This window comes from Paroedura picta, chromosome 14 (genome assembly GCF_049243985.1).
Source record: "Paroedura picta isolate Pp20150507F chromosome 14, Ppicta_v3.0, whole genome shotgun sequence".
NCBI classification, from domain to species: domain Eukaryota; kingdom Metazoa; phylum Chordata; class Lepidosauria; order Squamata; family Gekkonidae; genus Paroedura; species Paroedura picta.
In genome coordinates this window covers 15,621,590-15,644,688 of record NC_135382.1, presented here as the reverse complement: position 1 = coordinate 15,644,688, position 23,099 = coordinate 15,621,590, and the positions used below count along the sequence as shown (strand labels likewise).

At 50.1% G+C, this 23,099-nt stretch overlaps 2 protein-coding genes across 4 annotated transcripts; both read right to left on the bottom strand.

Moving 5' to 3' along the window:
• Nucleotides 1–441: 441 nt before the first annotated feature.
• MANSC1 (MANSC domain containing 1) lies at nt 442–8,682 on the bottom strand. 3 transcript variants are annotated; one of them, XM_077310193.1, is made up of 5 exons: nt 8,436–8,681; nt 4,622–4,787; nt 4,195–4,499; nt 3,046–3,186; nt 442–1,874 (listed from the first exon to the last, which is right to left on the bottom strand). In XM_077310193.1, the coding sequence occupies exons 3-5, from the start codon at nt 4,415–4,417 to the stop codon at nt 1,057–1,059; spliced, it is 1,182 nt and encodes a 393-aa protein (XP_077166308.1). In that variant the 5' UTR covers nt 4,418–4,499; nt 4,622–4,787; nt 8,436–8,681; the 3' UTR covers nt 442–1,056. The 3 variants fall into 3 exon arrangements, with proteins under 3 accessions (XP_077166308.1, XP_077166309.1, XP_077166310.1); XM_077310194.1 differs by having other exon boundaries at nt 4,622–4,716; XM_077310195.1 differs by lacking the exon at nt 4,622–4,787 and having other exon boundaries at nt 8,436–8,682.
• Nucleotides 8,683–15,319: 6,637 nt separating this feature from the next.
• On the bottom strand, nt 15,320–21,287 carry LOC143823577 (uncharacterized). The gene is made up of 3 exons (XM_077310024.1): nt 21,087–21,287; nt 18,984–19,901; nt 15,320–17,051 (listed from the first exon to the last, which is right to left on the bottom strand). Exons 1-3 carry the CDS (start codon nt 21,091–21,093, stop codon nt 17,038–17,040), a joined length of 939 nt encoding a protein of 312 aa, XP_077166139.1. The 5' UTR covers nt 21,094–21,287; the 3' UTR covers nt 15,320–17,037.
• Between the last annotated feature and the right edge of the window lie 1,812 nt (nt 21,288–23,099).

The window sequence follows — 23,099 nt, the reverse complement described above, 5'->3', positions numbered from 1 at the left end:
TTCTCAATAAATAAAATGACCCAGGAAAGGTATTCTCTTACCTGTAAAGCTCTTTCATGGGCAGCTGCTGCAGAACCTACTGTAGTTTTGAAAGTTTGCTTTGTACACGTCTCAGTGGAAGAAGTTGGGTTTTATACCTCGCTTTGCTCTACCAGAAGGGAGTCTCAAAGTGGCTTACAACTGCTTTCCCTTCCTCTCCCCACAACAGGCACCCTATGAGGTAGGTGAGGCTGAGAGAGCCTTGATGTTACAGCTCTGTGAGAACAGCACTATCAGGGCTGCAACTAGCCCAAGGTCACCCAGCTGGCTGCATGTGGAGTATCAGGGAATCAAATCCGGCTTGCCAGATTAAAAGTCACCATTAAAAGTGCTTTTAATCAGCACTCTTAACCGCCACACTAAACTGGGTCTAGACGAGCTGGAAATAGACAACACGCAATATTCTTTTGCACATTTGTGACAATCCAGATGGGGACTGGAACAAGAAATTGTAGCAAAACTGTGAAGCAAGTGTGGCAAGCTCCACGTACATTCTGTTCATTTTTAAACCTAATTACAAAGATCTGCAGTAGACTATTGTTAAAGAGACTGACAATCTTTCCTTCTCTTAGAGAGATAAAAGTATAATCTAAACCCACTTGGTGCTTATTTTAAAATCTCACTCAGCACAGCAAGTTACAGTGAAATCGCTTCCAAGTCCAAAGTGTCGTAGAAACCCTGAAATCCCTTAGGAGAGCATTAAACTGCAAGGAACATGCAGGGCTGTTGTCAAACAAGTCAGCTCCATGCCGACTTCCTCCATCCCCATCTAGCACAACTCAGCACGTGTCTTGATGCTGTGTAATTCCTACTTCTGCCACTAGGAGCCAGAGAAATAGGGCGGAGTTTTTGGAGAGCTACCAAAGGCCACCGTTTTCAGGTGTTCTGTTTCTAGTAAAAGTTCTTCCCCCAAAAAAGAGAGAACACCTCCTCTACGACCACAAGGTCACTCCTCCTCCTGTTCCGTCGAGACAACAAAACGCCTCATGAGCTCCACATAGTATGTCTTCTCCCCCGTCATACATTGGAGTACATGCCGTTGATCAAGTAGTCCAGCCTGGAGTAGCGCCTGTGCCGAAGGGATTCCAGCAATTTCCGGACTATCACCGCTTGAGCCAGGAGCAGAAATACCACTCCAAAGAGCAACACGGCTAGGAGGACGCTTCTGTCGCCAAAGGACGGGATGTGCTGCTCACCTGGAGCTCCGTTAAACGTACCACTGTCCTTATTTAGCTGCCCATGACTCGGATGGGCCTTGTGCAGCACAGGTGAGGAAACTGCCATAGACGGGCTGGGGGGCAGGGGGCCAAGGCTGCTGGGTTTCAGTGGGGAAGTGGCTGTGGGCTGGAGAGCAGGGTGGCTTTGTCTCGGGCTCACGGTTGCTGCAGACACATTCCTGTAGGCAGTCGTAGCACGTGTAGGGGTGGTTCCATTATGAGAAGGACTCATGGCCACAGATCTTGTCTGGTTGGAAGGCTGAACAACAGGTAGTTTGACTGTGGATCGGTTGATGGGAACAAAGTTCTGGGGAGTATAGGTTGGGGTCACCGAACTAACGGTTTGATGCGTTGGCAGAGAATTCACACTTCCCGAAGGGTTTGCCTCTTTTCCTTCTGGGTGGTGGGAGTGCCCGTGAATCTTCCCTACAGGCTTCTCTGTCTGGCCTAAGAGGATTTTCATTGTCTTCGAGGTGGGAGACTTTGGAGAAGGACTCGGCCAATTTGGAGAGATTGTTGGTCCAGGAATGTCCATCATGACGGCTTTCGGAGACGCAAAGGTCCTGTTCTCCATTAAATCCGGGGACTTGTCTAGGGATGAAACTGGTTTTGGAATTTCTGCATCCAAAAGCAAAAGAAAGAACTTTTATTATGCGGTGGAACTCGTCAATCAAATGCGTACACAATAAGAAGCAGGATCCATTATTAAAGACAGAATTTGTAGACACACTGATGAACAAAGCTGACGAGGAAGAATCAGCATGGATTCTGTAAGAGAAGATCTTGTCTTGCTAACCTTTCAGAGTTCTTTGAGGGGGTGGACATGGACAAGGATGACCCAACAGATGAGCTTGGTGTGGTGGTTAAGAATGGCATCTTCTAATCCGATGAGCCGGGTTTGATTCCCTACTCCTCTACATGTGCCAGTTGGGTGACCTTGGGCTAGTCACAGTCTCACTATGTTTGTTTCACAATCTCAATACAAGTAATAATATATATTGGCCAATGGCTCAAAATGGTATGGAGATCCTGGTCCAAAAAGATGAAGACACCAAACAATCCATTGTCCACAGCCAAGCTCTGAGCTACAGCCAGCTCTGCTCTGATCCCTCTTCCCTTTTTAGAATTATAGGACCTACCCAAGTTGCTAAGGAAGGCTTTCTCAACCAAGGTTTTGCAAAACCCTGGGATTGGTCAGCCCTGGAAGGTCAGCATGGCCATATATGGTCACACCACCCCATAAATGCTTAACAAATTAAAATATATATATATTACACATTAATTAAGTCCCACCCATTTGGGAAACTGTTCCAGGGCCATCAAAAGAAACCCAGCATTTCACAAAACCCTGGTTGAGAAAGCCTGGCATAAGCTTTGGTGTGCATGCACACTTCCTCAAATACAATGAGGAAGAAGTTTGCAGGCACAGTAAAGTTCATACCTTGAATAAAACTTAGTTGGTCCTCAAGGTCCCCCTGGAGTCAAACTTTATCCCATCCATCCAAGAAAAGGATAACTGGATGTCCCTCTGGTCATTTTACGGCATGCCTGAATTATTTTGCGGGCCTCTGACACAGGACTTAAGATTTTTTTTTTAAAGATCAGTTAGACGGGGGAGTGAGGGCCATCAGCACGGCTGCCCACCCGAGCCTGTGTCCAAAACTATTAGCTGAGCTTCCCATAGCATTGTGAAGGGTCTCAGGCTGCTAGGAAAGAAGTGAGATCTTAAGACGGTGTGTCAACTCCCTGGCTGAATCACCTCCTCTTTAAAAATTCTCTCATCATTCACCTTTTACTATCCTGTAGGTTGCCAGCCCTGGTGCTTGCTTCAAGGGACAGGCTCCCTCCGTGGGGCAGTGAAAGCGGTAGCAATTGGGGGCGTTGTCTCTCTTTTGGGTCTTGAAGACGGCCAAGTTGCACTTCTTGTTGCCTGGAAAAACAGCCGCACATTTGTTTACAGCAAAATGTTTTTGTATTGTTTATTTATTTATTTAGATCAGGGGTAGTCAAACTGCGGCCCTCCAGATGTCCATGGACTACAATTCCCAGGAGCCCCCTGCCAGCGAATGCTGGCAGGGGGCTCCTGGGAATTGTAGTCCATGGACATCTGGAGGGCCGCAGTTTGACTACCCCTGAACTGCCCTCCCCGGAGGCTCAGGGTGGTTTACATAAAATGTAGAAACAATGTAAGAAACAATCCATAACATATAAATAACCATAACATTAATACTACTAATTGATCATTGCAAACAGGTTCAGGAGCAGAACATATTGATGGATTTCTGGGAGGAGGGGCCCTGCAGGTGTTGTTGGTTATGCCTCCTCTCAACCAAATGCCTGGTGGAAGAGCTCCCTTTTGCAGGCCCTGCAGAACTGTTTTAACTCTGTCAGGGCCCTGATAATGCACGAGTCAATGGAAATGTGCAAACTGTAAAAGTAACAAGAAGGGAATGCTACTTAAGATTTGCTGAGTCAAAGATCTGCATTTCAGCCTTGTTGCTCTTGATCTTCCAATTTCTACAGATTTTGTATGTTTTATATTATTATTATTTATGGCTTTATAATGGTATTTAACATATGCTGTATTTTAGCTATGTTTGTTAGTCGCCCTGAGACAATGAATGAGGGGCGGGATATAAATCAAATGTATTCATTATTGTTGTTGTTGTTGTTGTTGTAAATATTTTTTCTTTTTGTCTGACCTGGGATTCTTCTCTGATTTTTTGGATTGTTGGCTTTATTGATTTTTATTTATTTATTTATTATATTTATGTCCTTTGTGGCTCATGAAACGCACATGGCAAACCTGATTCATCGCTCGTGTGCATCTGCCCTACAAAGTCTTCACCGGCAAGCTGTTCGCTGGAGAGAAGGAACAAAGGCCTAGCTTACCGGCTTAAACCTGCAGTTGACTTCCCCAAAATGTATTTTTTTTTACCTGATATGCTTTGTCCAAAACAGCAGGTTTGGACGCACGCTTCCCAAGACGCAGCGTGAACTGGATCGGACCCTCGGATGCCTCTGGAGAGGGCCACTTTGAGATCCACAGTGGCATTCTCGGCCTTGTCCGTGGAACAATCTTGACTCTGCAACGGTGCCGCTATGGCACTGAATACCACTGCTGCCATGCAAGCAGAACACCAAGTGGCGTGAAAGGACATTTCTTTCTTTCAAGGGCAGCTTTCTCCTTACGGCGTTCCTCTTATCCACACCAGGTCATCTGAGCTCAGGAGGAAGTTCTTCCTGCAACGAAAAGGAAGAAAGTTTGAAAATAAACAGAACCTGGCTACTAAAAAACATCACAACAACCAATCGGAAGACACCCAATAGCTAACAGCCAGCCACAAGGAACAGTCCACACTCACCAGGTGCCACGGGGAGAGGACCAACTTTGAAGAGGCCAGCCACGGATGCAGGCAAAATATTTGGAAGAACGATTTCCAGACCACAGACATAAAACCTGAATAAAACCACAACCAACCTCAGGCAACAGCAGCCTCCTTTGAATAGTGAAAATAACAAACTGAAATGCTGCAAAAAAAATGGAGCATGCATTAATAAATGGCATAAGAATGATGTAATGTAACGACATAAACTAAAAGAACAGAACAGCAATGAGAGTAGGAAGGATTGGGGAAGTGCTTTGTCTGTATATAGAAGGTCCACATTGATCCCTGGTATCTCTGTTAAATAACATGTTGTTTATATATACATATATTTGAATGTTTCATTGTACTGTATTATTATGAGAGTTATAATGTGAACCGCCCTGAGCCGAAAGGAAGGGCAATATATACATCAATCTCCAAATTATAAGAAGAGAAGACTTGGTTTTTTTGTACCCTGTTTCACTACCAAAAGGAGTCTCAAAGCAGCTTACAATATCCTACCCTTCTTCTCCCTACAACATACACCCTGCAAGGTAGCTGAGGCTGAGAGAGCCCTGAGAGAACTGTGACTGGCCAGAGTCATCCAGCTGGCTGCAGGTGAATGAGTATGGGAACCAAAGCCAGTTCTCCAGATTAGCATCCACTGCTCTTAACCAAACTGGCTCAGGAAGCCAGAGTGGGGACAAATCTCTGCCCGAAGCCCCAAAAAGCAGCTTTCACTAGACCAAGCATCTGACTGACATGGTATAAGCCAGTTCCTTAGCTGGGGATTGTCACAGTTCAGTGGCCGGCCACCTGATTTGCACACAAAAGTTCCCTCGTTGAATTCCTGGTATTTCCTGTTAGATGCAGCATGCACAGTGCTGTTTTACAGAATCAGGAAATCTGCTTAGTGGCCATGTGATCTATTCTGCCTAATGCTGGAATGGAACTTCCAGGTGCAATATCCCTGCTAAATGCCAGATGCTCACGTGGACCACAGTCTGTTTTGTCAGAAGCATGAACCGTCTCTTGCATTGAAAGGTATAGGCACCCTTGAATACTAGTGAAGAGAAAAAGACTGCAAACCGAGGAATTAAAAGCCTGTGGCCCCTTTATGTCAATGTGTATAAGACAAACACTGCAACCACCTACAACAGCAAGGTAAGCTTATGACTGTAACCTGTTCATAACAGACTGCTGGACTAGACAGAAGCTTTACCTGGCCCAGTGACACAGTTCTTAAAGCAATTCGAAAGCTCACACCTGGAATACATCTTTGTTGGTCTTAAAGGTGCTCCTGGACTCTGATTTTAATAGTGAAGGAAACAGATAAAGGATTCTGGGTCTAATATTCATCCAGACAAGGAATGACTGGGGCCAGAAAAGCTTTCATGAGAACCAGTCCAGAGTGCTTTGTCCATTGCAGCTACCCAAAAAGTGCTCAAGGGAACTGATCACGGTTATCTCCGAAGAGAGAAACTTTGCAGCACGTTGCAGCATAAGAAAAGTGTGCTGGTGCTTTTGCCTTCCCAACTATGTTGACTTTGTTGTTATCTCTGATGAGTTATTGTTGATTTTTTGTGTCAGGATCCCATCCCTTCCCAACCCCACCTCTGAAAACAGGCAGGGATATTTGCTTAAGGCTCAGCAGGAAAGGAACTCAAATTCTTGGCCTACCTCTTCAGTTTTTCTTGATAGGCTACCTGGAAAGCCATCAATTGGTGGATTCACATACCACATCTTGTAATGATGGGGTGGGGTGGGGGGATCAGTGATCAAAGAGGGCTTGGGCTGCATAAATTTGAAAACCAGCAGAGACCTAAAATCCATCTGAAACAATGCCGGTCAAAAAAAGTATTTCAACATGACACGTTCAACAATGCCAAAATTCCCCAGTAGAAGTATGCTTACAGCAATATATGCAGCTGTATAGTCAGCTTGCTGGGGGGTAAACGGTAATGACTGGGGAAGGCACAGGCAAACCACCCCGTATTGAGTCTGCCATGAAAACGCTAGAGGGCGTCGCCCCAAGGGTCAGACATGACCCGGTGCTTGCACGTGGGATACCTTTACCTTTTATGGTCTACACAGCAGGGGTTGCCAAACTGTGGCTCTCCAGATGTCTGTGGACAGCTGAATGGAGAGCCACAGTGTGGCCACACCTGGTCTACAGTCTCTGTCCCTTTACCAAAAGTCACCTAAAAATTCTCCAGAGGCGGCAAGGGGAATGAGGAATCGCCCCATCTGGAGGTAGGGAGAGCAAAGTAAGAAGCAACCCAAATAAATAACAAATAAATATTTTATTTGTAGATTGCCTCATCCTATCAGTTCAGGGTGGTTAACATTATAAAGCTATACATAGTAATATCGTAACAATTTTCCATTGAAAACTGCCTCCTACTATTACCTCCTTATGGGGTCTTTCAGAGTTCGGAAGGGTCTCTGTGGGTGGGTGTTTCAAGTGGGGGGGGGGGCAGTATTTCTCAGGGTCATTGCCTGGCCTCAACTATAGGCCTGGTGGAACAGCTCAGTTTTGCAGGCCCCTGATCTCCTCTGGCAGAGCGTTCCATCAGGTTGGGGCCAAAGCCAAAAAGGCCCTGGCCGTGGTTAAGGCCAGTTTTATCTCCCTGGGGCCAGGGACCCTGAGCAGATATAAACTGCCTTTTTAATGGGAGGGGGGTAATAAGAGAGGAGGTGGCCCTAAAGGTGCAAGGGTCCCAGGCCACTTAGGGTAGGGGTCGTCAAACTGCGGCCCTCCAGATGTCCATGGACGACAATTCCCTTGAGCCCCTGCCAGTTTGACTACCCCTGACTTAGGGCCTTGAACGTCAAAGTCAAAAATGTGGGAGGGGGAGTGTGGCTGGTCACAGATTATCTTTAAGGGTTCTTCCTTGTCGACTCTCTGCCCATCCTGCCACAGCTTCCCGCTCAAGGAAGCGTCTGGAGAAGGCAGCGCTAGCCCTTGAACACAGAACAGTCCAGCAGCAGAAGCGCAGGAAAGAGCTGGCAGCATCTATTTGGGAAGCAGGGGGCTGTTTCTTAGGGGGAATGGAGACACATCCTGGATGACCCAAAATACCAGGATCTAACTGGGGGCTGAAAGACAAGCAGCCGAATTTCCCCTGCAGATCCGGAGCCTTTTTGGGAGGGGCCCTGCCTCACATTCCCACTACAGTTGCCAACTCCAGATGGGGGACTCCCTGAAGATTTTTTTTTGGGGGGGGGGGACTCGGCAGGGTACCGCGCCACAGAATGCCCCACCCTCCAAAGCAGCCATTTTCTCCAGGGGAATTGATCCAAGCCGACTGGCAGAGGAAGAGCGCTCCAGGGGCCACCTGGAAGTCGGCATCCCCCCCCCTCCCCCTCTATCCGCTCCGGGACTGGCGGTGCGCTTAGAGAGCCAGATCGGAGCCAGATCGGAGCGGGGAAAGGAGGGGGGGGGGGGCGGTAAAGTGCAAAACCGGCTCGACTCCTTTCCCTGAACTCCGAGAGAGACTTTTCCAGTTCTCCAGAAAGGGAGGGACGGGGACGACTTCACTCCCTCCCGGGCGAAACGGGACTGCAGGACTGCCAAGGGGGGCCTCGGGAGGAAGCTGGTCCCCCCCCCCTCCAGGAACCCCCACCCCACCCCCGGCGCCTCCTGCGCACTTTGCAGCCCCGCCGGCTTCCCAGCCGAGGCGTTTGTGGGGAGATCCTGGAGACGGGCTGGAATCCGGATCAGCGCGCTTCGCTTCGCTCCCCTCCCGGATGGCGCGTTCTCCAAGGATCCGCCCGCGGCCCCCCGCGCTTCCCTGCCCGGCGCTCCCACCTGTCGTCCGCCGCCCGCCGGCGCCGCTCCTGCTCCTGCTCCCGCGGCCGAGCGAGGACGTGCAAGGCGCCGGAGGAGCCCGCCAGGAAGGGCCCGGCTTCCTGCTGCTGCTGCTGCTGCTGCTGCCGTCGACGGGACGCGCCTGGGCGACTTTTGCGCCCCGACCTCGGGGGAGGAGCTGCGGCCGGGCCGGCTGTCCGGCAGGGCCAATCCAGACGTGCGGGCCGAGCTCCTGGCCGGGCTAGTCGGGCTCTGCGCAACGCCGAACAAATCGCGTCCCAGCCACGCTTTGACGGGTGCGTTTTAACCCCTGCACGAATCGTGGTCTGGATTTAGGGATGCCAACCTCCAGGGGGAACCTGGGGGTCCCCTGGAATTACAGTTTATCTCCAGATTTTGGAAGTCAGTTCTCCTGGAGAAATTCTGTGAAAGTTCAAGGGGGTGGCAGGTGACAGTGGATGAGCGAGAGGGTCGTGAGTGTCCTGCATAGTGCAGGGGGTTGGACTAGATGACCCAGGAGGTCCCTTCCAACTCTATGATTCTATGTCCAAATCTGCAGGAGCTTCCCAATCTGTATCTGACAACCTGTCCTCCACCCCCAAATCCCCTGGCAGTTGCACTGAGCGAAGAAGAAACTGACCAGACGCCAAAACGGGACTAAAGAATCCATCTGTGTTGTTTACAAAACATCAAGTAAAACAAGAAACAGGGCTGAAAGACTCCTTCGTCAGTGGCTATTATATTTGTTGTTGTTAGTTGCGAATCGTGTCTGACCCATCGTGGCCCCATAGACAATGATCCTCCAGGCCTTCCTGCCCTCTACCATTCCCCGGAGTCCATTTAAGTTTGCACCTACTGCTTCAGTGACTCCATCCAGCCATCTCATTCTCTGTCGTCCCCTTCTTCTTTTGCCCTCAATCGCTCCCAGCATTAGGCTCTTCTCCAGGGAGTCCTTCCTTCTCATGAGGTGGCCAAAGTATTTGAGTTTCATCTTCAGGATCTGGCCTTCTAAAGAGCAGTCAGGGCTGATCTCCTCTAGGACTGACTGGTTTGTTCGCCTTGCAGTCTAAGGGACTCGCAAGAGTCTTCTCCAGCACCAGAGTTCAAAAGCCTCAATTATTTGATGCTCGGCCTTCTCTAAACAGACGACCATTACATTCACAGAGGTTCATAATGACCAGATGCAGGTAGAATATTGATTGGAATACTTGCATTTGGGGGTTCCTTGGGGGTCATTTCTGTATTTCTTTCACTATGTTTACAATGGTATTTCTGAAATTGTAGGCCGGTCTGCATCACCTGGAATGATTCTTTGTTTAGATACATATAATAGCCACCAACGCAGGCTGTTCAGGACAGTCTCTGGTTTGGGCTGACGTTTTGTAAACAATAAGCCAGGATTCTTTAGTTCGATTTTGATGCCTCATCAATTTCTTCTTTGCTCAGCTTCTCTTCCACAGGCTCTTTTGGACAGTGTGCAGTGGCTGGGGGGGGGTGTATGTGTGAATAGCTGTCCTATGAAGACCAGTTAACACTTAGCATGGAAGAAAGGCGAGTCAGGGAGAGGTGAAAGAGGTTTTAAAAATCATGCATAGCTTGGAGATAGTGGACAGCAAATGGCTTTTCTCCCCCTCCCATAATTCTAGAACCCTGGGGTCATCCCCTGAAGGGTGGAACACACAAAAGGAAATATATCAAGATTTTTATGGCCAGGACTCATGGCAAAGAAATCCTTGAGAGATTTCACCAGGCTTTAGCAGGGGTGCACGAGGGACACATAAATACCATATTATGCTGGAAACTGACAGATCGGCATTATTTATCTACATGCCTTCAACTACCACCCCATCTGCATCAAACAATCCATTGTGTGGAGCTGAGTCCTACATTATAGTCGCATCTGTTCCAACCCTTCAGACAGAGATACTCACTTGAAGGATCTGCAGCAGGGATTTTTGCAACTGCAATATCCTCCTGATATGGTGAGGAAGATGCCTGGAAAGGCCAGAAGGATGCCCAGTGACCGCTTGCTACAAGACTAGCCCACGGGAAATGACAAGCGATCACCACTGGTGGACACCTACAGCTCACAACTTAAGCCAGTCCAAGGAATTAACAACAACCTACAATCCATCCTGCAGGGGTGGCCAAACTGTGGCTCTTGAGATGTCCATGGACTGCAATTCCCATGAGCCCCTGCCAGGATGCTACTTGCTGCCAACAACCTATCTGCAACCCATACTGCAAGGGTGGCCAAATTGTGGCTCTCAAGATTCCATGGACTACAATTCCCATGAGCCCCAGTGGAGGGGCTCATGGGAAATGTAGTCTATGGACAACTCGAGAGGCACAATTAGACCACCCCTGCCACACTCTCCTCTACATGGGAATGAGGGGTGGGCAATCTTTCCTTGCTTTACAGCCCACTCACCTAAAATAGCTTCTTGTCTTCAATGACAAACTACTTAACAGTAACATGGACTCTGACTTGCAGCAAACTAAGATGCCAACTTTACTCTTATATACATCCTGGCAGCACCATCAGTCGACTCAGCAACATCAGCCAGACCATCTCTGGTTCAGACTCCTGCTCATCCTCTAATGCAATTTATGCCATCAGGCGAGACAAGTGGGGCTGAGAGAGCTCTGAGAGAACTGTGACTGGCCCAAGGTCACATAACTGGTCTCATGTGTCTCAAAGTGGCTTACAAACATCGCTTACTCTCCCTGCAACAGGCATCTTGTGAGGGAAGTACGGCAGAGAGAGTCCAAGGACAGGCCTCAGGCATCTCAGAGGGGCTTACACTCGCCTTCCCTTCTTCTCTCCATGACAAGCACACCAGGTAGGTAGAGTTGAGAGAGTTCTGAGAGAACTGTGACTATCCCATGGTCACCCAGCTGGCGGCATGTAGAGGAGTCGGGAAATCAAACCCAGTTCTCCAGATTAGAGGCTGCTGCTCCTAACCACTATGTCAAGCTGGTTCTCATGAGCCCTGAAAGACTAACCAAATCAGAAGAAGGAATGGCTCATGACCGCTGAAGTAGCCAACATCTGCAGGAATCCAACTCAGCCTTTTAGGGGTGGCTGGACTGCATTTTCTTTTTTCCTGAGCCTGCCTTCAATCCCTCCTCTCATGCATTTGCAGCACTGGTCCGGTGATGAGAACTTAAATTCCCATCATGTCCTGGAAATGTCAGCCCAATCACAGCAAGCTTCCTGGCTTGCTAGAGAGACAGAAAGGAGAAAGAGTGCAAGGGTTAGTTCTGAGGATGCAAGGATGAGACCCAATGCAAGGATGAGAAAGATGTGTTAATTTGCACAACCACTTAGTACTGTGAGACAAAGGTGAGCAGCACCTTCTCTCAATGTTTTGACTGGGAAGAAATTTTTTCCTTCTGGTTGTGCAGAATAGCTGCAGAATAGTCCCTCTGTCTTCTTCACAGCCTAGGTATTAATGTAGCTTGTTTGTAAAATAATACCGGGTCACTTCTTGAGATTTGTCTCAGTATGACCTTTACATGACAAGGCTCCCACTGATAATATTATAAAAGTAACTGCATCTGCTGGAAGGTCTCGCGTGGAGATCTTTGGTGTTTCCAGTAGACAGCGCCCTTGAGCCGATTCTGTAACTTCTCAAGTGGAGCCTTCCTACTTAACCTACGGATTAAGTGGGAATCCTCAACAATATTTGATCTTTGGTTTTGCTGCTGCTTGTTTTTCTCAGTGTTTTTGGAGAGATATCTTGATATACTTACTTATTTCAGATTCAAATGGGTAGCCGTGTTGGTCTGAAGTAGCACAATAATATCAGAGTCCAGTAGCACCTTGAAGACCGACAAAGATTTATTCAAGGCCTTGAATAAATCTTTGTTGGTCTTCAAGGTGCTACTGGACTCTGATTTTATTAGATATTTCAGTCCTTGAAAAGACAGGAGATGTCTGATTCTTGCTTAGATCACTTCTTTGGTACGGTGCTGTAAAGAAAGGGGCATTTATATCTTTTGGTCTGTTCTTCATAAGACAACCAACCATAGGTGCACTTTTAATCATGGGGGCCACACCATCTTCTTGCTCAGCAGTGCCTCCCCCTAAATGTTTTCAGGAAGTGGTGTGAGCCCAGGTGGGGCTTATTTGAGTTTTTCACGCTTGTGGTAGAATGTTAACAGTGATTTCCTATAAAGCCCTTTAACTGTGCAAATAGCGGTGTGGTATGCTAAACACACAGTGGGTCTTTCTGTTTCAACATGGTTACATGGCCAAAAGACTTAATGCACCTCACCCGAGCATCTGTTGAATTCATCCATTGTTCCCAGTTGGAATGCGGTTTTATAATTCAAGTGGAAGTATATCACTGTGTCAAATTGTGTTCGCTCTTCAAAAATAATTTATGTTCCTACTGAAATGTGGCTAGTATCTCTGTCACACTTTATACGTGTGCAGAATAAAAAATTAACACATTCAAGCTGCCTTCTACTAAATCAAACCTTTGGTCCATCAAAGTCAGCAGTCTCAGACAGAAGTCTTTCCCCTGACCGTCTCTGTTAGAGATGCCAGGGATTGAACCTAGAACCCTCTGCATGCCAGGCAGATACTCTAACACTGAGCCACACCCCCTTCCTAAATGACTAGGTTTAGGAGAGAAGGGCTCATATAAAGGGGACAGCCAGAAGGATCGGCATTTCTCTTTTTGCTAGCCTGCCAGATGCTGCCAGATGGTTTCTTAGCTAGCTTTGTGTGTCTACTTATTTTGTGAGCATGAAAGAAAAAAATATTTTTACATAAAAATACATGTTTGTTATATTTGAAAAGGTAACCTATTAAACAGTTTCTCAGAGTTGTGCATAACGTTACTCCCTGACTTACTGTGGCTGGCTCCGCCTCCTCTGGCAACCATTTTGTGACTGGCTCCACCTCCTGCGGCACCCATTTTGTGGTTAAGCCCACCTCCCTGTGTCACGATCCCAAAGCTGCCTGTAGGCTGGAACAACTGGGTGACCCCTACTGTAGTTGCACCAGTTGGGAAAGCCATCTTGAGAGAAAGACCTTTAACATGGGCTCCTTCGGCAACTGAGGAAAACAGCCAAAACAAGGACGGTCCTACTGACTTCTGCTCTCCTCCCCCTGTCAACTGTAAATCAGAACCAGATTTTCGGAGCTGTTTCACGTCATTTTGAAGCATCCAACGCAGTTGCAGTGTCTGCTGTAGCTTCAGCCTCCTTCAGAGAAGCAGAAAAATCCTTTCTTTGGAGAGCTAGGGGATCTAGAAGAAGGTGGCTTGCGATATTTGCTTGTTGGGTTCCTTCTCAATTTCACTTCCCCCCATCCCCACATGACCTCGACGTGTTCCACAGAGCTTGCAAGACGGAACAGCAAACGCTGGCAGGGGCTCATGGGAATTGTAGTCCATGAACCTTTGGAGGACCGCAGGTTGACTTCCCCTGGGTGAAGCGTCAGACTAGGAGCCATGGAAGCTGGCTGGGCGACCTTAGACCAGCCATTCTCAACCAAGGTTTCCTGACGGCCCTGGAGGGTTGTCCCAAATAGGTGGGAGTAAGTTAATTCTTAATATGTTTTTTTAAAACATTTGTTAAGCTTTTATCAAGCAATATTACCATATATAGTCATGTTGACCTCCCCTTCTCCCCAAATGGCCAATGCTGGGCCTGGGGAGGGACCTCAGGTGAGCGTGTCCACAGCCCTGCTTCCCAACCATATTCTGCACAATCGTGCCACTTCTGGGGTTTCTCAAAGCCTGAAGAATGTTTCAGGGGTTTCTCAATGGTAGAAAAGTTGAGAAAGGCTGCCTTAGACTAATTTCTGCAAAAACTGCAGTTGCAGTAGGATTTCCTAGCCTTGAAGAAGGTTCAGGATGTCTCTGTGTGTGTGTGTTTGTTTTTCAGAGCAGCATCTTGGTCTTGCAGCAGGTCAGAGGCCCCAAGATCCAGCATTGGCAAAAACAGCAATACTGCTGCAGCAAGCAATTCCTTGCATACCCCGGCCTATAAATAACATGCCAGCCACACGGTGTGGTTATGTAAGGCAGCAGAGCTGACTCCAGGGATCTCTGTGCCCTGCCCAGCCCTCCGGAAACAACACAGCAGAAATATCCCTGGAAAGGAACCCACCGTCCATGTTGTAGGAATGCCAGGCTGGAAAGAACCAGGAAGCCCAGTTGCCTCCGGGCGGCCCAGTTGTAAAGCCAGCATGAGAACCAGCATGGTATAGAAGTGGGTGAACTGTTGGACTAGGATCCTGGAAAGCCACATTCAGATTCCCCTGCTGTGCCGTGGAGGTTTGCTGGATGACCTTAGGCCAGTCACGTCCTCAGCCTAACCTCCCTCACAGGGCTGTTGTGACCATAAAATGGAGGTGAGGAGGACCATGCAAGCTGCTTTGGGCCCCTATTAGGAAGAGAGGCGGGGGATATACATAAAGTTAATAAATAAAGGCTAAACTATATAGTGCTGCTGGGTGTTTGCTCATTAGCACATGTTCCCCCCCCCAAAAAAAAACAGGCTTAGAGGGGGCATTTTGCAGGGGAGAAACAAGAACATGAGAGCCAGCCCTTCAGCCTCCCCAGTCACTGACCCCCATCATCTCCCCCCACCCCACCATTGGGGAGGGGGCGGCAATCAGATTTATTTTTAGCCTAGGCAAAAGATAAAACTTCTTTTAAAATTGGCTGAGAGGGAAGGACGGCAAGGGGAAAACGTTGGTAAGGGGCAGAGCCTTCCTCTAATAATGCAGGGATAGTCAAACTGCGGCCCTCCAGATGTCCATGGACTACAGTTCCCATGAGCCCCTGCCAGCATTTGCTGGCAGGGGCTCATGGGAATTGTAGTCCATGGACATCTGGAGGGCCGCAGTGACTAGCCCTGCAAATCAATCCTCCCCTCCAAATGCTCCTGGGGCAGGATTATGTAGGTTTGGGAGCTCCACACTGGCCTCAGAAAAACGTGGAGCTCCAGAGTCAGGCGCCTCCCTGGTTTCCAGAACTCAGTCCAAATTCTTTGCTCCCGCAAACACAGATGTTTTATTGTGGGGAAACACAACTGGAACACGGGGCTGGCATCTAAAGATGTGCAGAGGGGTTGACAAGAGACACTATCGGCACTCAGACCCTTTCCTAGGCAGGGATGGTGGTACTTTCCTATTAAAACTCAATGCAAAAAAATGTTTTTTTGGTAAGGTTTGGAATTCTACTGTGAACAAAGCTGCACAGCCGGATGGTAAACAGAACCGAACCCCAAAGGCTTGCCCTAAACCAGGGATGGCCAAACTGTGTCTCTCCATGATTGTAGTCCGTGGACATCTGGAAAGCCACAGTTTGGCCACCCCTAAAGGAAGGTAACTCCCTGCCCCTACACACACATTGCAATTTTAGTTGCCCTCAGAAGTGTGTGCATGCATGTGTGTGCGTGAGTGTGGGGTGGAAGCTGTAAGTCTGCCACTGGAAGAGGAAATTTGCCAAAATCTCCCCCCACCCCCCAAAGACAGAAAAGGCTATTCTATACGAATAGTGGATGCAGCAGTATCAGATGGGAAAGACCTCAAAAGAGAGAGCACCTTCCTCTTTCCCACCCGGACCTCAACTCCACACATCAGTCAGCATTCATAGCAGCAGGCCTGGACAGACCTTCCTCGCAACCCTACAGAATGCCTTTCCTCCACCCTTGGGGGCACTAGTCACCAAGGTGTGCATGCGCCTCATTGACTTAATGGGAAGTGTGCATGCCTGGTGCTCTCACCGTGAGTAGTGTGCATGGCTCAGGGCCGGGCAGGGAGGCTGGGGGGCCTCTGGTGATCCCTTTTCTGATTCCCCTCCCAGGCAGCAGCTGCACCTGCAGTGGGAAGATCACGCCTTGATTTTCAAAACAACGCAACCGGAAGAGATGCGCCAGTCCACTTGACTTTCATGACAAGGGCTCTATCCCAAATGCACTCAAGATATGGCCGAGGGGGCACTAGGAGGTCATTCAGCAGTGGCCGGGCCTGACTCCTGAGGTCACCGATGCAGATTATTTGATGGCTGGGAGTCAGATGGAGCGTTAACCGATCTCCACAAAACCTCTCTGCCCCTTTCCCATTCTCTAAAGAATAGTCTGAAGGCCCAGCACGTTCATTGCGCCTCTGTACCGCATTAATGCCTCTATATTTCTAGATTAGTTCAGGGGTAGTCAACCCGTGGTCCTCCAGATGTTCATGGACTACAATTCCCACAAGCCCCTGCCAGCGTTTGCTGGCAGGGGCTCGTGGGAATTGTAGTCCATGAACATCTGGAGGACCACAGGTTGACTACCCCTGCTCTAGTTCACCAAGCCCATTCTTCATCTCACAAAACACACAGTTTGTCTCCGCTTTGGTCATTCTCAGCCTTCGACCTGTGGCTGTGGAGCAGTCCAAATCAACATCCAGTTTCAAGCTGCCCGCTGCATGGCGGAGTGCATCCAAGTCGCTAAGGGTTCTTTGGTGTCTCTGACCAGGGGTCACGGATGATCGCCGAATTCCTGCCTCCCTCTGCATCACGGGTGCTGAGCTAAATGGCTGAGGGTAACACTTTTCGTTTTTCATTTCTTCCCTCTGTTCTCGGCCTGTCTGCTTTCAGCTGTGCTTCGCTCATGGGGGGAAAAAACACAGAATAAAATAATTACAAAGGAAACACTCTGGAGACATCAGAAGGACATTCTAATGGGTGCATCACTTCTAGAAATGATCGCCAATGCGTGTCACCTATGAGAGTTGCTGGAGACACAGAAATAGATTCAGGTTGGGTTACCCGAAGCAGCAGAACAATGTTTTGAGTCCAGGGGCACCAGCAAAGTTTTATTCAAGGTGTAAGCTTCCGTGTGCATGCACACTGTATCTGAGGAAGTGTGTGTGCACACGAAAGCTTCTACCTTGAATAAAACAGTGTTGGTTTTAAAGGTGTCCCTGGACTCAAACTTTGTCTTGTAGACACGGAAGACAGAGATTGCTGAAGATATCTGCCCAGAAAAACGGCAGGGGGCTTTACTTTGTCACCCTCTGGTTATACTTGAGAACCATCAGGGTCTGGAAATGCTCATTTAAAGTCTTTTGGTCTCAACCATATATTCTGACCGCTTACAGTGTCACTGTAAGCACAGCTGCACCCTTCAAAAGGACTTAAAGGTAAAGGTATCCCCTGTGCAAGCACCGAGTCATGTCTGACCCTTGGGGTGACGCCCTCTAGCGTTTTCATGGCAGACTCAATACGGGGTGGTTTGCCAGTGCCTTCCCCAGTCATTACCGTTTACCCCCCAAAAAGCTGGGTACTCGTTTTATGGACCTCGGAAGGATGGAAGGCTGAGTCAACCTTGAGCCGGCTGCTGGATCGAACTCCCAGCCTCATGGTCAGAGCTTCAGACAGCATGTTGGCTGCCTTACTACCCTACGCCACAAGAGGCTCATTCAAATGGACTTAGAAAGGTTTAATTCTGCTTACGATTGCACTGTCGCTACGTCTACAGAGTAAATACCTAAAGCTGCCTTATACCCAGACACTTGGGCAAAAATAGGCAGTTTTGTCTACTCAGACTGGCAGTAACTCTCCAGAGTCTTGGGCAGGTCTCTCCCAGCACCTACTTCCTGGTCCTTTCAACTAGAGATGCCTGGGATTGAATCTCATACCTTCCGTATGCCAAGCGGCTACTCTACCACTGAGCCACGACCCCTACCTAGAACATATCAGGTATTCAAAGCACTTTACTTACATTTGTAAATAGTCTTACAACAGTCCTGCATGGTAGGCCAGAATTATTATTCTCATCCTACAGAGAATAGCTAATTTTAAAAGACAACGACTTGCCAAATAGCAACTAAAGCAGGGCTTTGCAATCTTTTTGAGCCTGCGGGTGCATTTGGAATTCTGACACAGCATGGGGAGTGCAGCAACAAAATGCCACGGTGTGGATCCTGGTGCTTTAGTAGCAGCTGCTGTCCACACAACTTTTGGAAAATCTGCACAGCCAATCAAACCTAACAGTTAATCAGAAGCCCTACCTGGCCTCGAGGAGCCTCTTGTGGCGCAGGGTGGTAAGGCAGCAGAAATGCTGTCTGAAGCTGTCTGCCCATGAGGCTGGGAGTTTGATCCCAGCAGCCGGCTCAAGGTTGACTCAGCCTTCCATCCTTCCGAGGTCGGTAAAATGAGTACCCAGCTTGCTGGGGGGTAAATGGTAATGACTGGGGAAGGCACTGGCAAACCACCCCGTATTGAGTCTGCCATGAAAATGCTGGAGGGCGTCACCCCAAGGGTCAGGCATGACCTGGTGCTTGCACAGGGGATACCTTTACCTTTTACTTTACTTGGCCTCACCTGCTTCCTAAAAACACTTGGTAGGCACCCCGACTTAAAGATTCCATGGATTGATAGAGATTTCAGCTCAAACTTTTACCGTGCATGCGTTTCACTCTGCTGCGCATACATTTTGGAACTGACACCTTCCACTTATGCGCTCTTCGGTGGGCCGCAAGATAGGCGTTGCAGCTGAAGATTTTAACGCACTGTCCAGACTAAAATGGCTTCTCACCTTTGTGGGTCCTCTGGTGCCTGATGAGGGTGGACCTGTCACTGAACCGGGTCCTGCATTCGGCGCACTGGAAGGGCTTTTCCCCCGTGTGGGTCCGGCGGTGTTGTATAAGATGCGAGCCCTGGCTGAAGCGTTTCCCGCACTCGGAGCACACGTAAGGTTTTTCTCCCGTGTGGGTCCGGCGATGGACCGAGAGCTTCGAGCTCTCCCGGAAGCACTTCCCACAGTCCAGACATCTGTACGGCTTCTCGCCGGTGTGCAGTCTCTGGTGAGCCACCAGGTTAGAGTTGTCAGTAAAACATTTCCCGCAATCGGGGCACCGGTACGGCTTCCTCCCCAAGTGGCAGTTGGTGTGCCGGAGGAGGCCCGAGTTCTGGTAGAAATGCCTCCCGCACTTGCCGCACACGTACGGCCGCTCCCCCGTGTGGTTGCGCTGGTGGTGGACCAGGTGAGTGCTCTGGCTGAAGGTCTTCCCACAGTCCTGACACTTGTACGGCCTTTCTCCCGTGTGGATCCGCTGGTGCTGGATGAGGTGGGAGTGGCGGTTGAAGCTCTTCCCACACTCCCCGCAGGCAAACGGTTTCTCCCCCGTGTGGATCAGATGGTGCCTGACCAGATCCGAACTCCGCTTGAAGCTCTGCCCGCACTCCACGCAGATGTACGGCTTCTCGCCCGGAAGAATGTTTTGGTGAACGACGGTGTCCTTCCGTTTCCGGAAACCTCTTTCACACCCGACGGGCTTTTCTCGCCCCTCCTCAGAAGAATCTACTCGCTGGTTCTCACATGCCATTTCTGAGCTGGGATTTTGAGACGCCTCCATTGTAAACAGGGCACAAAACAGCCCATGACCGTCGGCGTGCTCAGCACTTCTCTGAAGAAACGTGGTCTCCTCTCCATTGTCACTCATGGCTCCATCACCTGAAGGAAAGAAGTCCTTGGTGAACACATTGTTTTCATAGTCTCTGATGGACACACCGTTCACTACCTCCTTTCTTGACTGCTGATCTTTGAATGTTGCCTGATTTCTCAAAATACGGACCTCTCTGGAACGGAGGCCGTTCTTTTGAGTCAGCTGGCTGACCTTGGCCAGTCACAGTTCTCTCAGAGCTCTCTCAGCCTTACCTACCTCACAGGGTGTCTGTTGTGGGGAAAGGAAAGAGATTGTAAGCCCCTTTGAGACTCCTTCGGATAGGGGAAAAGCAGCATGTAAAAAACAGCTCTTCTCCTTCCACCAGTGGTCATGGGGGACCTGCCAACCCTATATGGCTTAAATGTGATAAATCTAAAGAGAGGCTATCCTACTTTGGTCACATGCTGAAAAGAGGAACGTCACTGGAAAAGAGAATAATGCTAGGGAAAGTCGAAGGCAGCAATGGAAGGAGGGAGGGAGGGGCTCAGTCAGGGCAGTCTGCCAGACCTGAGCAAGGCTGTTAAGAAGAGAAAATGTTTCGGGGGGCCTGAATGTACAGGGCCGTCAGAGGTCGGAAGTGGCTAGACGGCGCTTCATACATTCACACAGGCAGGCCTCCAGTGCGCGCCGTCGGATACCACATTCGCGGCTGTTCCAAAGGGCCCTCTTGCGCAGTAAGTCCCGCCAAAGCGACCTTCTGTTAGGTGGGACAGGGCGGGCTTGCGGAAGCCAACTTCCCGGATCCCCGAGGGCTCGGCGACGTCACCCAACGGGAGGCCTCGAGCGCGCGCGCGCATGCACGAGGAAATCGCACCGGTGCGTTGCGTGCCTGCAAGGCATGCAAGCTGCCCTCCCCCCCGCCCCGTGCCCATCCTACGGGCGGCGGAGTGCACGCGCTCGGAACCGGGCTCCCCGGGCCCTCCCGGGCTGCGCCCCCTTGCCGCCCCATCCGGCCGCTCCCTGCCAGCTTCCAGGGGAGACCGGGGGATCCCCCGGAATGACAGCGCCGCTCCCGATCCCGGAGGTCCCTTCCCTGGAGAGAAGGGATCGCGCGGAAGCCGGACTCGACGGCCAGGGCCTCCACCGAGACCGCTGCGCCTCCCAGGCTCCATCCCCAAATCTCCCGGCGTTTCCCAACCGGGAGCTGGCAACCCTGCCCCCGCGCTTGCTGGTGGCCCGGGGGGACCGGCAACCTTCCATCCGGGCGGCGTCCTGCCTTCCTCCCCGGGAGCCCTGCAGCCGGTGCCCACCTCCGCTCGCCTCGCCCCGGTCGCTGCTCGGGCCCCGCGCCAGCCGGCGGGAGAGGAAGGCGGCCGCTCGCCCCGGGGACAAGGGAGCCGCCACCTGCGCCGGCCCGCCCAGCCCGGCTCCCTCCCTCCCTTTCTCCCTCTCTCTCGCCGCCCCACCGCCGGCGAACACTTCCTGCTCTCGGGTCTATGGTAGTAACTCTTTGCATCCCTGCCTGCGAGAGGCAGCCCCGCGAGAGGCAGCCGGGGCAATGAGGGGTGCCAGCCTCCAGGGGGGGCCTGGGGATCCCCCGGAATGACAGCTCCTCTCCGGGCGACAGACATCCGCTCCCTCGCAGGAGAAAGGAGATGATTTTGGAGGGTGGAGCCCCATACAGGCAGAAGAAACCTGGAGGAAAAGGATGCTTCGGAGGATGGACACTGTGGCGCTGGGCCCCTCTGAAGGCCCTGTCCTCGCCAGACTCCGCCCCCAGATCTCCAGGAGTTTCCCAAATGGAGTTGGCAACCCAACTGGCTACCTAACACCAGCCAGATATGTTTATCCCAGCCCCCGGCAAAATCAGCGGTCCTGAACCCTGGAGGAGGAAATGCACACTGGAGCCTCATGCATGCAGAAGAACTCTGGAGTAAAGGGGGGGGGGGATTCAAGGGCATTGGGCCCCACTGAAGTCCCTGTCCTCCCCAGACTCCACCTTCAAATCTCCAGGAGTTTCCTAAACGAGGTGGCAGCCCTAAGGGCAGTCCTATAGGCTGCAAAGGTTTGTGTGCAGACTGGCAGGAGGGATTTCCTGGGAATCCAAGCTGCACCTTGAACAGAGTATGGGAGCGGCCAGGGGAATTTGCACTGGGGGAGGCTGAAGGTCAGGATTTATTCCAGCCGGGCTTCTCACTTGGGCATGCGAGAAAAACACCTTTGATGGTCCTGCCTTATTTTCCAGATCTGTAAGACCATGTTGCCAGCCTTCAGGCAGGATCCCCATCTGCTCTCCAGGTCAGTTTCCCTAAAGCAGGGGTAGTCAACCTGTGGTCCTCCAGATGTTCATGGACTACAATTCCCATGAGCCCCTGCCAGCAAACGCTGGCATGGGCTCATGGGAATTGTAGTCCATGAACATCTGGAGGACCACAGGTTGACTACCCCTGCCCTAAAGGAAATGGTAGCTTTGGGCTTCAGAGAGTGGTCTCTGCAGAGGTGTCCTCCTCATTTGTTACCAGGGCTGCCATATTGTCAGGCAGGGCCATGTGGGTCAACATGGGTACCTTCTGAAACTGTCTCTCAGAGAGAGAGTTGTCTGGTTTAAGGTCACCCACTGAACTTCACTGCCCGTATGGGATTTGAACTTGGGTCTCTCAACCCCTCGTTCAGTGGATAGGCAAGGCACCCTGCCTAAGCAATATTATTTTTCAGATTGTACCAGAAGTGAACTGATGACCCAGAGAAATAAAATGTTTCACTTACTGACTTAATATTTTCGCATGTGTCGTTGTTTTAATGATGCATTTTCGGTTGGGTTAAATGGTTTTTAAGGCCTGTTTTTAAATCCGTTAGCAGCCTGATCCATTAGGGTATAAATCTTGCAATAAATAAAAATGACAAGGAACTTCTTGGGGGGGGGATCCCCCTCCCCAATAAAACTACCCCTGTACCTTTTGCATGATTCTCCAGCCTGGCTGGCCTCCCACTGTCAGCAGATGCCACCCAAACAGCATCCCACTCAGGAGCTGGGATACTCTGCAGGCAGAGCTGCCATCCTGGCACACGCCACAAAGGAATTCTTTTGGAGAATATGAACAAAGCTGCTCTCCCATGAAAACTCTGAAAGCAAGCATTCCTCAGCCAGCCAGAGTTTGAGAAACCCTGCCACACCCTTCCTGAGATTGCCCAGGTGAAAACAGAGACACTCCTGCTCTCTCTCTAATGCTCAATTCAGGTGGGATCTTGGGGTTGGATAAGGATAT